We start from the raw sequence: 17,200 nt of genomic DNA on the forward strand, positions 1-17,200 counted from the left end.
AGCCTTTGAGCAAGTTAAAGCAAGTGACAAGGCCCCAAGAGTGTTGATTGCCAGAATGAATTCCGGGGTCCCAAATCTTGCCTTTGCACCCGTCTTCTTGTTGATCATTAGTATTCCAACCGGGTGGTAAGCAATCTGAATTCTCACTAAAGCGGCCAAACAACTTCCTAGACCCATTCAGTTGAGCTCTACACCAACCTTTGCGTTTAAACTTAAAGCTTCCAACCATAATGAACCTAGCAGGACAATTCTTACCACTGACCATCTTCCTCTTACTCTTAATGTCACAAAGAGCTCTAAGTTGACCATCCGTCTCCAGTAGCCTATATTCAAGTGGAATTAGAAAGCTAAGGGATATGAATTTTACCCACTTGAATGTTGTGAAGGATGATGGCAACTTAGGGGGAGGGGTTTCTAATGAACTTGCAAGCTCCACTCTTTTGTGTTCTTCTTTGACAACTACCACCTCTTTGCAAGCTTCTTCAATATCAACCTCTTCCTCTTGGTAGCTTTCTTCCAATTTGATCTCTTCTTCATTGCTTACCAAGGGCATGGGAGGCTGTGCTTCTTCTTCTATAATCTCCATCTCTTGACCAACCTCTTCCAAGTCTTCAACTATGATATGCCTTGGAGGTTGTACACCCTCCTCAACATCAAATGCAACCGTCTTGGAAGGAGGTTCTATGTCTTGATTTTCCCATGGAGGTTCAGCATCTCGCAAGTCTTCAACCACTTTTTCCTCTTCAATAATTACTGCTTTGTCTAGTAGTTTTAATATAAAATCATGCTCATCCTTGATGATTTTCTTTCCATGACATTTCCTTTCAACTATTCTTTCATCTTCAAGGGTCTTTACTACCTTCACCTTTAGGGCCTCCTCTAGCTCCTTATGAAGTATGGATTCGTGAAGATGATCCCTTCTCTCTTGTTCCATGTCAATAGCATCATTGGGATCATGTTGCTCTTAGATTGATGGATGTGGGTGCTCTTCCATGGATAGTGGTGATGGGATGGAGAGATCATTCTGTGGTTGAAAAGGAAGTACACTAGAGCTTGAGGGTTGATTGTTGAAGGTATTTGGTGGTCTGATTTGGGTAACGAGAGCTTGTATAGTAGAGTTTAGATCGGTAAGTGCTTTCTCCATGGAGGTTTGGGGTGGATAGGAGGGTTCATTTGGCTCATAACGTGGTTGGTATGGTGGATACGGGTTAGGGTCATATGGAGGTGAATGGTGAAAAGGGGCTTGTGAGTATGGTGGTCCAAAGTCATGTTGAGGAGAGGGTTTATAGGCATATGGTGGTCGTTGTTGATAGTTCATTGGAGGTGGTTGTTGCCATGAGGGTTGATTAAATCTTTGTGGCTCCTCCCATCTTTGATTGTTCCAACCTTGATGCCTGTTCTCATTGTAATTTCCTCTTCCTGCAATATAATTGTAACTAGACTCATAGCCAAAGGGGTGAGAGTTCATAGTAGCAAATAAAAATTAAAAACAAAAATAAAAACAATTTAAACTAAAAGGTTATTGAAATTTAAATTTTTGAATTTGAAAATTAAATTTTGAATTTTAAATTTTGAAATTTGAATTTTGAAATTTGAAATTTGAATTTTGAATTTTGAATTTTGAAAATTAAAATTTGAATTTTGAAAATTGAAATTTGAATTTTGAAATTTGAAATTTGAAAAAAAGTCAACAATATAAGATAAGAATTTGAAAAAGATTTAAATTTTGAAAAGGTTTAATTTTTAAAATTTTAAATTTTAAATTTTAAATTTGGATTTTGAATTTTGGAATTTAAATATTGAAATTTGAAATTTGATTTTTTGAAATAAGATAAGATAAGATTTTAAAAAAGATATGATTTTTAAAAAATATTTGAATTTTGAAATTTTAAATTTTGAAATTTGAAATTTGAATTTTAAATTTTTTTAATTTGAATTTTGAAAATTGAAATTTGAAATTTGAAATTTTAGTTTTAAATTTTGAATTTTTGAATTTAATGAGGAAAGAGAAAAACAATAAAATGACACTAAACTTAAAATTTTTAGATCAAAACGAAGAAAACAACTAAGAACAACTTGAAGGTCAAGATGAACATGAAGAACAACTTGAAGGTCAAGATGAACACCAAGAAATTTTTTTTTTGAAAAATTTTTAATAACTAAATAAAAACCAATAACCTCTTAATTTACGAAAAAGCAAAAATAAAAACAAAAATAAAAACAAATAAACAAGCAAAAAGCAAATATTTATCGTTAATATATATCTAGGGGAGTAAAGAGAGGATGAGAGGGAGAGAGAGTGTGTGGGTGGGAAACACAGTGGTGGGTAGTTTTAGGAATCCGATTAAAGATCCTAGAGTTTGGAATCGAGAAGAGTATCAGCGATTGGAGACAGAGTCCTTTTCAATCTTCTTGGATAACCTTCCAGAGGACATCTCAAAGAGAGAACTGTTCGAGCTATTCAGTTGGACTGGACGCATAAACGACATATACCTTTCACGGAAGCAAAAAAATGGTAGTTTGTACATCTTTTCGTTCATACGATACACCACGAGGGGAGGAGCTCTAAAGGCCATAACAGAGATGAATCGTATGAGACTGAGAGGTAGGGTTGTATCTGTTAGGGAAGCGAAATATAGGAGACTGTCAGCGGCGAATGGCACAAAGATGATACAGGAAGGAGGGATCGCTCGAAGAGAAGTTGACTGCTAGCCGCAAAATGAACGTGATGATGCTCCGGCTCCCACAGCTAGTAGTTCTAAGGATATGAGAAAAGATAAGAAGATCCAAGACCCACATGGGAACAGATGGACAAAAAAACTGGAAGTGGTTGTGGCGAAAGAGAACTTGAACTGGCTACAGAAGAGCTTGATAGATGGAACAACAACGGCCATTGACTTTGGGTTGTTACAGAATCTGGTAGCTAAGAACTTTCCACAAGTTGTTCAGGTACGAGAATTGGGAGCTTACAAAGCCTTGCTGACATTTGATAGCCTGTTGAATGCTGAAGAGACGTACACATTCAAAATAAATAGCCTGCTACAAATATTTCATAACATATGAAGGTGGGACGAATCAGAGAAAGGTGATTCTCGAAGAGTCTGGCTAGAGTGCTATGGAGTCCCATTACATATTTGGACAGTGGATACGTTCAAGAAGATCGGAGGCCAATGGGGAGAGGTGGTTGGGTGTGATAAAGGGACGGAATCGTGCACCTCGTTTAGTGTCAGCCGTGTACTAATTGATACTTGTGTTATGGATGTAATCCATGAATGGGTTCATATCAGTCTAGGTACCAGTGGATTCAACGTATTGGTAAAAGAGGTGGGACAGGAGGTCTACAGTGCGCAATGTACATTGAAAAAAAAAACGGAAGAAGATGTCGTCTGCGTTCGTCGAAATAACGTAACAAGTAGAGTCCCTGATGCTGATGATACCATGTCGCATGACCTTACAAAGTTGATAGGCTATGGAGATCAGGCAGCGTCAGTAGTTACGGAAAGGGTACGACATGAAAAAGAGGATGAGGGTAGATCAGTAATTTCAGAGTCAATTTTAAACGAATGGAGTAATGACCACTTAAAGCTCAATCAAAACAATTCGGGTAAGAATAAGCAAATTTATGGCAATATTAATGGCTTGGCAGATTTGATGGGAATGGGAGAGAGTAACGAAACTGATTTGGAGCTCACAATCCCGTGGAGCTACACCTGCGACCAGATTGGGCTTGTAAGAGGAAAGCCCAATGGAATATGTGTAACAGACAAGAGAAGGGCTGCCAATGCCTTTAAATACAATAAAGCAGCGATGGGCCACGGAGGCCCAAAATCATTAACAGCTTCTTTGTTGTGTATCGGTACTTGCCATAATGGGCTGGGTTAGGAAGCTGCGGGTCGGGCCGGCTCACTCCAGGGAATGCACCACGAGGCTGTGGGGCGGGTCAGGTTGATCCAAGAGATGAAACCTGCGATTTCTGTTCCAACTGCGCCACTAGGGGAACCACGGGTGCTTGAGACTAACAGCGAGAACCTTGGAAAGCGAGAAGGTGGAGGCTGCCGCGTCCTGCACGATGCCGGAGAGGAGGCACGGTGTAATGCGGGAAGGTTGGGAGCGGGTGTCCTGGGTGAGTGGAACGGGGCTGAGTGTGACGAAGTAGAGGGATGCAATGCATCCGTCGGTGGGAAAACCTCGTCGCGGAGGTTGAATGACGATGAGGTTGCACTGGTGCTCGCTGGTTGTGCATCGGGAAGGAGAGGCATCGCCGGTGAGAGGAAGAGTGCAGGAGGAGATAAAGTGGCATGGTCAGGGGCTTACAGGTTGGAAGAACACGCTGGCATGGCGGAGGGTGCTGTGACGAGTCCGGAGGAGGTTCAAGGGGATGAGGAGGTAAACGGTCACAGCAACAATGACTATCATGAAGCAGCAGCTGGTGGTAACGCAAATTCAGGGAAGCCAGGCTTCGGGATTGATTCGGCCAGTGATAGGAATGTTCCGATGCAGAATGTAGAGGAGGAGTACAATGTTAGAGGCAACCATAAAGGGGAACAAGGAGAAGCCAATGAGGATGCGGACAGTAGTAATGAGTGTGCAAGTTTGGCTGAACAAATGCTGGAAAACCAGAAGACATGGGAGCTAGCGAAAGAGTCTGGAGCAATGTTGCTTAATGAGGAAGAAGATATTATGGCTATCCTCCAAGAACAGAATGAAGAGATTGCTAGAAAGAGAAGATTGGAAAAACAGAAGGCTAAAGTAAGACGAAGCAGACCCAAAATGATTATAGGGTGGATATGCTAGGTCTGGTAGAGACTAAAAGATAGTTAGTGACAAGGTTTAATGTATCGAAAATCTGGGGGAACGGATGCGTGGGATGGGAGTATATGGAGTCCGATGGTTCCTCTGGTGGTTTTTTATTAATGTGGGATGATGGTTTTTTTAAAATGCGAAATTGCTATAAAGGTGAGCGATGGCTGTGTGTTGAAGGGGTACTATCAGAGAAGTCGGTTAACTGTGCATTTTTCTTGGTTTATGGTGCTCACACTAGAGATCAGAAACGTGCTGTGTGGGAGGAGTTGAGTTACATGGCAGGCTTATGCCCAGGTGCCTGTTGTTTTCTGGGGGACTTTAATGAGATTGGACAAGTGAAAGAGAGGCGAGGTTTAGAAAGCTTACCTTTGTCGGCACAGGACTATAAGGATTGGGTACATGACATGGGTTTGGTGGACCTGCCAATTTCAGACCATAAGTTTACATGGTTCAGAGGTCAGTCATGCAGCCGTATCGACAGAGCTCTGGTTAGTATGGAATGGCTTGAGGTATTTCCGGAGACTCGATTGAGAGGTGGTCCACGGGAATTGTCAGATCACTGCCCTATCATAGTGGAAGAGAATAGACTAAGAGATGGGCCGAGGCCGTTCCGAAGTCTGGATTCGTGGTTTACTCATGAAGGGTTTCTAAGAATGGTCAAGGAGGAATGGAGAGGACTGGGAGAGATACAATTCACTAATAAACTGAAGGCGTTGACGATTCCTTTGGAGAGATGGCACAGAGACAACTTTGGTGATATGGATAGGAAAATCTTGAAGTTTGAGGAAGAGATTCAGAAGATTGATGACATGGTTGGCAATGGGACCTATGATGTGACAGTGGAAGCAAGAAGGAAGGCGTTAGTCAAGTGCTGTGAGAAATGGTATGTCAGGAAAGAACTACATTGGAAGCAGATGTCAAGGTCGAGGCTTGCAAGGGACATGGATAAAAATACGAGATACTTTCGCAACTTAGCCTTGACGAGACAGAGAAATAACAGGATTGATACACTAGCTGTTAATGGAAGATTGATAAGGAATCAAGCTAGGATTAAACTTGCCATCAGGAAGTTTTACAAAGAATTATATCATCAAGAGAGGTCCCCTGAGGTGGGGTTCAGAGATGGTCTGGTGGAAAGGATCAGCGAGGAGGATTCTCTTGCTTTAGAGGTGCTACCGTCACCTGAGGAGGTTAAAGAGGCAGTTTGGGATTGTGAATCGTCTAAGGCCCAAGGGTATGACGGTTACAACATGAACTTCATGAAGAGGTGTTGGAATGATATAGGCCCGGACTTCATGGCAGCGGTGTTGGATTTTTTCCAATCTTCAAGGTTGCCGCCTGATGCTAATGTTACATGGGTGGCGTTGGCCCCCAAGTTTACTGGTGCTAAGGAAATCAAAGATTTGCGTTCGATTAGCATGGTGGGGTGTGTGTATAGGGTTATCTCGAAGATGCTGGTTAGGAGAATGAGAGGGGTTATGCCAGGGTTAGTAGGAGAGACGCAAAGTGCTTTTGTGAAGGGTCGGAAGATTCATGACGGGGCTCTAATTGCATGTGAAACGGTTCAGTGGATCAAACAACGGAAGAAGAAAGTGGCAATAATAAAGCTGGACTTTCAGAAAGCATATGACAGAGTTAAGTGGAGCTTTGTAGAGCTTGTACTGCAGAAGATGGGTTTTGGTCGAAGATGGAGGGGCTGGGTGATGGAGTGTATTAGCACGTGCTCTATGTCAATGCTGATAAATGGTTCACTGTCTAAGCCGTTCAAGATGGAAAGGGGTTTGAGACAAGGGGATCCTCTGTCACCATTTCTCTTTGTACTTGTTGTTGATGTCCTACATAGGATGATTGGAGAAGCTGTGAGGAACGGGCGCATATCACCGTTGATGGTTGGGAGAGAACATATTGAGTTGTTGCATCTACAGTTCGCAGATGATACTATTTTGTTCTGCCCTCCAGAGGAAGACACAATTAAGAACTACAGGAGATTGCTTAGATGCTTTCAGTTGATGTCAGGTTTAAGTATTAACTTTGATAAATCTAGCCTGATTCCTATTAACTGTGATGAGTAGTGGGTACAACGTATGTGCGATGTGCTGGGCTGTAAGCAAGCCAAATTACCTGTTAAATATCTCGGTATCTGGCTAGGATCAAATCCAAGGTTGGTGAAGACATGGAAGCCAGTGATTGACAAGGTGAAGGAAAAGCTCAGTCTCTGGAAGACCAAGATCCTCAATAAGGCCGGTAAGCTGGTACTTATCAAATCTGTATTAAATAGTCTACCGGTTTATTATCTGAGCCTCTATAAGATGCCAAAAACTGTTGCAGAGAAACTAATTTCCTTGTAAAGAAGATTTCTATGGAGTAAAGAGGACGGAAAGAGTGGTATGGCTTTGATTAAGTGGGAAGTGGTTCAAGCCCCCTAAGAAGTTAGGTGGGTTGGGGGTTGGGGATGCTATGATAAGGAATTCAGCTCTTCTGTTTAAATGGTGGTGGAGGTTCTCTAAAGAGGAGTGCCCTCTGTGGAAGAAGGTAGTATGTTCTTGTAACAACATGAATCCAAATGAGCTCCTGTCCTCTCAAGAATTACCTATCCGAGGTGGTCCGTGGAAGGATATCTGTCAGATATAGTTCAAGAGTCAAAAAGTTAGACAGAAGATGATTACCGGGTTATCCATGGAGGTGGGTGACGGGAGACGCACTCGGTTCTGGGAGGATGTTTGGATTCAGGGAGGTTCTTTGAAAGACCGCGTTCCAAGGCTATTCTCGGTTTCAAACCAAACAGGATCAATGATAGGGGACTGTGGGTTTTGGGATGGGCTAGAGTGGATATGGAATTTTCAGTGGAGGAGAGACTTGTTCCAATGGGAATTGGACCTAGTAAATCAGCTTCACCACACTCTAAGGCTGGTCAAACTTTATCTTGGGAGAGAGGATAGAGTTGTATGGAAGTATGATAAGCAAGGAATTTTTTCTACTAACTCATTTGTGCAGGTATTGCAAGTGGAAATGGCTCCGGATGATATACATAGCTACAACTTTACTAGTACCATTTGGAAAGGCCTTGTCCCACCCAGAGTAGAGTTGTTTGTCTGGTTTGTCCTGGTTGGGAGAGTTAACACGAAGGAGAGACTGAATCGGCTTGGGATCATTCACCAACAAGATACTCTATGTGTTTTATGTAACAATAGTGTTGAATATGGCCACCACCTATTTCTTGGTTGTAGCTTTGCTTGGCAGGTATGGTGTGCTTGGTTATCATCTGTTGGAATGCAATGGGCTTGTCCAGGTGCAGTAAAAGACCACTTTCAGAGTTGGATTGAGAACTCAAGTACAAAACAGAAGTGTAAAAGATGGATGGTGTGTTTCTGTGCGATCATTTGGAACTTATGGTTGGAACGGAACCGGAGGATTTTTCAGAACAAAGAAAAAGGGGTTCAGGAGATTATTAACATGTCTGCGTTGAGCTACAAGGAGTGGTTAGATGCTGACCCTTTTTGTTGTTGATGGCAATACCGGAGATAGCAAAGGGATATATATAGCTTTGTTTTTTCTGGTTATTTATATTTAGATGTTAGTTTCTTTCTTTGCTGTTGGTCCCTATGCTCCACCTGTTGTGTTGAGCTTTCTTTCAAAAAAAAAAAGGCACACGTTTACAATTCCTCGGCAACGGCGCCATTTTGAAGAGAGAACTTTAGCGTGGTCTAGAAATTCGCAAATAAATTCCCGTTGCAAGTATAGCTTCTAAACCAACAAAAGTCCTTTCTTACAAACGTTTTGGTTGTCACAAGTAACAAACCCCTGATAAAATTGATAACCGAAGTATTTAAACCTCGGGTCGTCTTCTCAAGGAATTGCAGGGAAGTATGTTCTTATTATTGGTTATGAACCTTGTAAATTTGGGGTTTTGAAAGTAAGGAACTAGTATGTTAAATGATAAGAAAAATAAAATAGTAGTAATAAAATAAACTCTTGGCAAGGTATTAGAACTGGAAGTCCTATCCTTATCAATTGTGATGAGAATTGGATTTTAATCCCACTTTGTTAACCTAGAGTTATTGGAGCAACTCCCAATTTCAACCACTACTTTATTTGACAGCTCAAGCGTTACCAATTACTTAACCAAAGCCAAAAGGAAGAAAATATCTAAATTAAATTAAAAGCATCAATATAAATAAAGCAAAGCAATCTTAAATCTGAAATAGCTCAAATAATATTAATTAAGAAAATCATAACATGAATGTAGCATAAGCCAAATTGAAAAGATAAATAATAATTAAAGGTATATAATAAAAGTAGAAAATAAATAAGAGGAACATTGAACCTGTGATGAAGAAGAAATAATCATAAATCCTAAAACTAAATCCTAAGAGAGAGGAGAGAACCTCTCTCTCTAAAAACTACATCTAAAACTAAAATTATGTGTTATAAGCTTATTATTATGAATGAATGGATTCCCCCACTTTATAGCCTCTAATCTGTGTTTTCTGGGCCGCAAACTGGGTCGAAAATAGCCCAGAAATCGCTGGAGAAGAAATCTGCCACGCTGATTTTTGCCACGGCGACGCGTCCGCGTGAAGCACGCGTTCACGTCGCCTAGCGTCAGAAAAACTATAGCATATTATATATCAAATAGAAGCCCCGGACGTTAGCTTTCCAACGCAACTGGAACCGCGTCATTTGGGCTTCTGTAGCTAAAGTTATAGCCGTTTGAGTGCGAAGAGGTCAGGCTGGACAGCTTAGCAATTTCTCCAATTTCTTGTATTCCTTCCACTTTTGCATGCTTCCTTTCCATCCTCTGGGCCATTCCTGCCCTGTAATCTCTGATATCACTTAACACACATATCAAGGCATCTAATGGTAATAAGAGAGGATTAGACATAGGGAACTTAAGGCCAAAGAAGCATGTTTTCAATCAAAGCACATAATTAGGAAGGCAAATGTAAAACCATGCAATTTCTATGAATAAGTGTATGAAAGATTGATAAAATCCACTCAATTGAGCACAAGATAAACTATAAAATAGTGGTTTATCAGTAATCCTTTGCATTAACAATCCATGAAAAAATCCAATTACCACTTTAAACAAGAATTAATAATATGGAATAAATAAAAGAGTAAGTAAGGAAACAAACTAGAATAATATCTTCAACGGAGGTGATGACTCTTCAATATCCAAAAGCAAAAGCAATAAACTATGAATGTAAAGAGAACCTAGAGGAAGAGTAGTTTCTCTCTAGATTCAGATAAAAAAAGCTAAAACTATCCTAATAAGAATATGTGAATGTGTGTGTCGAGTCTCTGCATGTTCCCTGGCTTTATTCTGTGTTTCTGGGCTGAAAATTGGGTCAAAACGCGGCCCGAAATCACCTCCAGCATTTTCTGTTAATTCTGCAGATCGCGCAGGTCACGCGTATGCGTCATTCATGTGTGCGCGTCATTTGGCGAATTTTCTTGTCACGCGTACGTGTCGTCCACGCGTGCGCGTCTTTTGTGCAGACTCCAATCCACGCGTACACGTCAGTCACGTGTTCGCGTTGCTGCAATTCTCTCCATTCCGCACGCTCGCGTGAGCTATGCGTGCACGTCGATGCTCGCTGGTCATCTCCTTGGTTTCTTGTGTTCCTTCCATTTTTGCAAGCTTCCTCTCCATTTTCTAAGCCATTCCTGTCCTATAAAGCCTGAAATACTTAACACACGGATCACGACATCGAATGGTATAAAGGAGAATTAAAATATATTAATTAACGATCTATAGGAAGCAAGTTTTCAATCATAAAACAATACTAGGAAGGGATTATAAAATCATGCAAATCATATGAATAAGTGGGTAAAGACTTGATGAAACCACTCAATCAAACACAAGATAAATCATAAAATAGTGGTTTATCAACCTCCCCACACTTAAACATTAGCATGTCCTCATGCTTAGCTTAAGGAGATAAAATAAATGAGTAGGGAAAAGTAAGACTCATGCAATGCAATGCAACCTATGTATGAATGCAACTATATGCTAAAATAATTTTTTTTGCCTACTTGGTTAAAAATAAATAAGTTCTTCAAGACAAATATAAATCAAATATCACTAATTAAAATTCATACAGTAAAAACAAGTAAACTTGTAAGAAGACAGCTCATGAAAGCAGGGAACATATAATCAAGCATTGAACCCTCACTGATGGTGTATATGCACTCTAGTCACTCTAGTGTATAGGGTAATCACTCTACTCTTCTCTAATCATGCTTTCTAAACTTTGTTCTTCTCCTAACCAATCAACAAGTATTTAATGTATTAATGCAAACATCATGAGGTCTTTTCAATGTTGTAATGGGGCCAAGGTAAAGGTGAGGGTATATATATGGCTAAGTGAGCTATAAATTGAATCCTTGATTAACCTACGCTCTTACCTCTACATACACTCTTTATATTTTTAGAATCATGCCTAGCTACCCAAAATTTTCACTTTTACATCACATACTCATGCATCAACTTTTCTCTTAACTTGTATCACACACGCATTGATTTTTTTCATTAACTTGCTTAGCATTGGGGTAATTTTGTCCCCTTATTTATTTATTTAATTACTTAATTACTTGAATATTTTTGGATTTTTTTTTTGAAGCATAAAAATAAACATAACATTATCAATGCACATGGATTTTTAATTTTTCTGGTCTTTCATGAGTAGGTACCCAAATTCCCAATATTCTATCAATTTGTAAGAACATAACACATTCTCTTGTTAACCCATGTTCCCATAGCTTTTCCACACTTTATTGACACACAATCTCTATCTTAAGCTAAGCAAAGATTCAATTGGGGTTTTTAAATTGTTTTTTTGCTTAAAGCTAGTGATGTGGTAAAATATAGAACAAGTGGAATTAAAAGGCTCAAAGCGGCTAACAAAGGTAAATGGAAGGGTAGGCTATTTGGGATAAGTGAGTTAATAGTCAAATAATGGCCTCAATCATATGCATGCATATAACACATTAAACATTGAACATATAGGATGGAACAAAATAAAGATTACAATCATAAAGAAGCAAACACACAAGAATAAAATATTACGATTAAATAATGTAACCATGTAATTAAGCTCAAATCTCACAGGTTGTGTGTTCTTAGCTATCATTTATGTTCCAATTTACAGTCTTGACATAGTTTAACTAAAAAAGTTTTGATTTAAATTAGTGAAATTTTTCAAAAATAGAGTCTTGAAAAGAAACATATTATTTTTCAACCAAATCGAACATGCATGCAATTACCTATTACTATGCAATTAATCCTATCCTAACAAAAGAAGAAGAAAAAAAAATATCCTATTCTATTGGTGTTAGGGAAGAGAAATTACCTCCGGAAGTTAGGTACTGACCGACCTTCCCACACTTAAAGCTTGGCACCGTCCTCGGTGCCATCAGTCAAGAACAAAGGGGGGCTGCTAGCAGCATCTCCACAATCGGGACCATCATGGCTCCCTGTGCTGGTAAATGAAGTGGAGTCCGGGGTGTCTGGGTTTTCTTCAGGTGGGTGGTTACCAACAAGCAGCTCCTTGAGGTTTGTAAATCGGCACTTGTTATGGCGCTCCCTTTGCTTTCCTTTCTGGTCAAGCCGGTCTAACTTCTCAAGTATCTGATAGAGCAGTTGGTTTGTTGAAGGTGCTTGTGATGTAGAAGGTGAAGGAATATCTTCCGTTGGTTTTGTGCTCCGGTCGATAGTGGCTGTTGGAGGTCTAATATACTTCCCGTTAGGGACGTACTGATCATCCCGTGGAATCATGGCCTTGGTGTCCCCAGCTCTGTAGGAGACTCCGGCTGCTGAGACTAGATCTGAAACTAAGGCAGGAAAAGGTAGGTTACTCGCAGCATTTGAAAGCCAGGGTTGGAAGCTGGAGTGGCGTTAGACGCCAACTCCTCATCTGTTCCTGGCGTCTGAACGCCAGAACTGTGCTTCCTTTGGGCGTTCAACACCAGTTCCTTGCTTGTTTCTGGCGTTGAACTCCAGTCTTGAGCATGGTTTGGGCGTTCAGCGCCAGCCTTCCACCCAATTTCTGGCGTTTTAGCGCCAGAATTATTTTTCCCTGGGCTCTTACTGTCCTCAGATGGAATTTGGGTAGTTTGCTCATTTCTTGTTTTCCTGCTGCCTTGAGGTGGGGCATTTAATGTTTTCCCACTTCTTAATTGAACTGCTTGGCATTCTTCTGTTATTTGTTTTGACAGCTGCTACTTTGTTTGCTTTAATTGTTCTTCCATATTTATATTAGCCATCCTTGTCTCTTGTAGTCTCTCCTTGAATTCGGCTAACTGTTTTGTTAGAAAATCTAATTGCTGATTGAATTCAGCAGCTTGTTCTGCAGGATTGAGTTCAGCAGTTACTGTTTTAACCTCTTCTTTCATGGAAGGGTTACTGCTTAGGTACAGATGCTGATTTCTGGCAACTGTATCAATGAGCTCTTGAGCTTCTTCAATTGTCTTTCTCATGTGGATAGATCCACCAGCTGAGTAATCTAAAGAAAGCTGAGCCCTTTTTGTAAGCCCATAATAGAAGATGTCTAACTGAACCCACTCTGAAAACATTTCAGAGGGACATTTTCGTAGCATCTCTCTGTATCTCTCCCAGGCATCATAAAGAGATTCATTATCTCCTTGTTTAAAGCCTTGGATGTCCAACCTTAGCTGTGTCATCTGTTTTGGAGGAAAGTATTGATTCAGAAATTTTCTGTCAGCTGTTTCCATGTCCTTATGCTAGCCTTAGGTTGGTTATTTAACCACCTCTTGGCTTGATCTTTTATAGCAAATGGAAACAGTAATAATCTGTAGACATCCTGATCTACTTTCTTATCATGTACTGTGTCAGCAATTTGTAAAAATTGTGCCAGAAACTCTGTAGGTTCTTCCTGTGGAAGACCGGAATACTGGCAGCTTTGCTGCACCATGATAATGAGCTGAGGATTCAACTCAAAGCTACTGACTCCAATGGAGGGTATGCAGATACTACTCCCATATGAAGCAGTAGAGGGGTTAGCATATGACCCCAGAGTCCTTCTGGACTATTCATTTCCACTTAGATCCATGATGGAGAAAGGGAGATGATGTAAAATAAAAAAAATTATTTTTATTTATTTATTTATTTATTTATTTCGAAAATAAAATAAATTAAAATAAAATAAATAAAAATAGTTGAAAATTTTCGAAAAAATGAGGAGAGAGAAAGTGGTTAGGAAGTTTTGAAAAGGATATGATGATTTTTGAAAAAGGTTTTAAATTTTGAAATAAAAATCTGAATTTTAAAAGTAAATTTCGAAAATTTGCTTTAAAATAGAGAGAAAAGATATTTTTGAATTTAAAGAAGAGAGAGAAAAACAATAAGATAGCACAAGATTTAAAATTTTTAGATCTAATGCTCCTTGTTTTTGAAAATTTTGGAGGGAAAACACCAAGGAACACCAAACTTAAAAATTTTAAGATCAAGACACAAGGAAAACTCAAGAACACTTTGAAGACTCACAAGAACACAAGAACATGAAGAAAGAACACCAAACTTAAAATTTTTAGAAAACCAAACTAAAATTTTCGAAAACCAAAGGGAAATCAACAAGAAAACACCAAACTTAAAGTTTGGCACAAAATTTAATAGAGAAATTATTTTTTTTTAAAAAGAAGATTTTGAAAAGAGTATACCAAATTGCCACGAACTTAGACCAACGCTCTAGCCAATTGGGCAGTAAATGTAACACTTGTTTTGAAGAAGTATTTTTTTTTAAATAACTAAGAATGAAAGAAAAAAAATTTTTTTTTGAAAACTAATGTTTTGAAAAGGCACAGGAAAACAAGAAAAGTCACAAAATAATAAAAACCAGAGATCAAACAAGAAAAAGTCAATAAAATAAAAAAAATAATTTTCGAAAAAAAATTTTTTAAAGAGAAAATAAGGATTCTAAAATTTTAACCAAAAACAATAATAAGAGACTCTAAACCAAAAAGAAAAATTTTTCCTAATCTAAGCAATAAAATAAACCGTCAGTTATTCAAACACGAACAATCCCCAGCAACGGCGCCAAAAACTTGGTGCACGAATTGTAAATCACACTTTTTACAACTCGTACCACTAACCAGCAAGTGCACTGGGTCGTCCAAGTAATACCTTACGTGAGTAAGGGTCGATCCCACGGAGATTGTTGGCTTGAAGCAATCTACGGTTACCTTGTAACTCTTAGTTAGGAAAACAATAAAACAATTCACTTATCAAATTTGATTGCAAGGAATAAAAGCGCATGAAACAAATACTTGTTACTCAATAATGGAGAATATGTTGGAGTTTGAAGATGCTTTGTCTTCTGAATTTCTGCTTTCTCTCTGTCTTCTTCTTCACGCACGCAAGGTTCCTCCTATGGCAAGCTGTGTGTTGGTGGATCACCGTTGTCAATGGTTACCATCCGTCCTCTCAGTGAAAAAGGTCCAGGTGCGCTGTCACCGCACGGCTAATCATCTGTCTGTTCTCGATCATGTGAGAATAGGATCCATTGATCCTTTTGCGTCTGTCATTACGCCCAACACTCGCGAGTTTGAAGCTCATCACAGTCATTCAATCCCTGAATCCTACTCGGAATACCACAGACAAGGTTTAGACTTTCCGGATTCTCAAGAATGCTGCCAATGGATTCTAGCTTATACCACGAAGATTCTGATTAAGGAATCCAAGAGATATTCATTCAATCGAAAGTAGAACGGAGGTGGTTGTCAGGCACGCGTTCATAGGTTGAGAATGGTGATGACTGTCACGGATCATCACATCCATCATATTGAAGTGCGAACGAACATCTTAGATAGAAACAAGCGTGTTTGAATAGAAAACAAACATAGTTGCATTAATTCATCGAAACACAGCAGAGCTCCTCACCCCCAACAATGGAGTTTAGAGACTCATGCCGTCAGAGATTACAAAGTTCAGATCTAAAAATGTCATGAGGCACGAAATAAATCTCTAAAAGTTGTTTAAATACTAAACTAGTAACCTAGGTTTACAGAAAATGAGTAAACTATGATAGATAGTGCAGAAATCCACTTCTGGGGCCCACTTGGTGTGTGCTGGGGCTGAGACTTAAGCTTCTCACATACCTGGGCTGTTTTGGGCGTTCAACGCCAGGTTGTAACCTGTTTCTGGTGTTGAACTCCAACTTGTAACTGGTTTCTGGCGCTGGACGCCAGACTGCAACATGGAACTGGTGTTGAATGCCAGTTTACGTCGTCTATCCTTGAGCAAAGTATGGACTATTATATATTTCTGGAAAGCCCTGGATGTCTACGTTCCAACGCAATTAAGAGCGCGCCATTTGGAGTTCTGTAGCTCTAGAAAATCTACTTTGAGTGCAGGGAGGTCAGAATCCAACAGCATCAGCAGTCCTTTTTCAGCCTGAATCAGATTTTTGCTCAGCTCCCTCAATTTCAGCCAGAAAATACCTGAAATCACAGAAAAACACACAACCTCATAGTAAAGTCTAGAAATGTGATTTTTAATTAAAAACTAATAAAAACATACTAAAAACCAACTAAATCATACTAAAAACTAAGTAAAAACAATGCCAAAAAGCGTATAAATTATTCGCTCATCAGACCTCTCCCCCAAAGCCATCACCATTGATGCCAGGGCATTTTGGCCAGTTTCACTGACCTTTTCTTTACTATTTTTAAGGTAGTTTTATGCATTTTCTTAGAAAATAAGCTAGTTTTGGGTAGATATTCACTTACATCTTGATTCAAGCATACATTGTGCACTTTACATGATTTCATGAGAATTTTGCATGAATTATATGACAAATTAGAGGATGCATGTCATGATTTGGATTAGAACTTTGATGCACTTTATTGCTTGATTTCAGGACAAAGGAAGCAAGGAAGGACCACATTAACAGCCACGTTAGTCTAACTAACGTGACCACTAACGTGGAATGGGAGCTATCTCGCAACGTTAATGAGAAAAGTAATCGCCAATAACGCCCTCGAAGCCATCATAACCCACATTAAGAGTCACGTTAACTAAGTTAACATGAACTCTAACGTGGAAGAAAGAAAATGGAGCCAACGTTAGTGACACTTACCTTTGTCACTAACGTTGGACCAAGCTCATAAGTGGCCACGTTAAGAGCCACGTTAACTTAGTTAACGTGGACTCTAACATTAAAAAGAAAAAGAGAAGCCAATGTTAGTGACATTCACCTTTGTCACTAACGTTGGCCAAGCCTCTATAAGCCACGTTAACTCCCACGTTAACTTAGTTAACGTGGATGCTAACGTGGAGAGAGCAATTGATAGCCAACGTTAGTGACACTTACCTTTGTCACTAACGTTGGGGTGAACCACCAAGAGCCACCATGAGCAACGTTAACTCCCACGTTAACTT

The 17,200-nt window shown here is 39.5% G+C and overlaps 1 protein-coding gene across 1 annotated transcript; it reads left to right on the top strand.

The window, feature by feature from the left end:
- The first annotated feature begins 2,283 nt into the window (after positions 1–2,283).
- Positions 2,284–2,712, top strand: LOC148553666 (uncharacterized). Its single transcript, XM_088494852.1, has one exon. It carries the CDS (start codon positions 2,284–2,286, stop codon positions 2,710–2,712), a length of 429 nt encoding a protein of 142 aa, XP_088350978.1.
- The last annotated feature ends 14,488 nt before the right edge of the window (positions 2,713–17,200 follow it).

Source organism: Arachis ipaensis, chromosome B7, assembly GCF_059453495.1.
Source record: "Arachis ipaensis isolate K30076 ecotype BB chromosome B7, ASM5945349v1, whole genome shotgun sequence".
In the NCBI taxonomy this organism is placed as follows: Eukaryota; Viridiplantae; Streptophyta; class Magnoliopsida; order Fabales; family Fabaceae; genus Arachis; species Arachis ipaensis.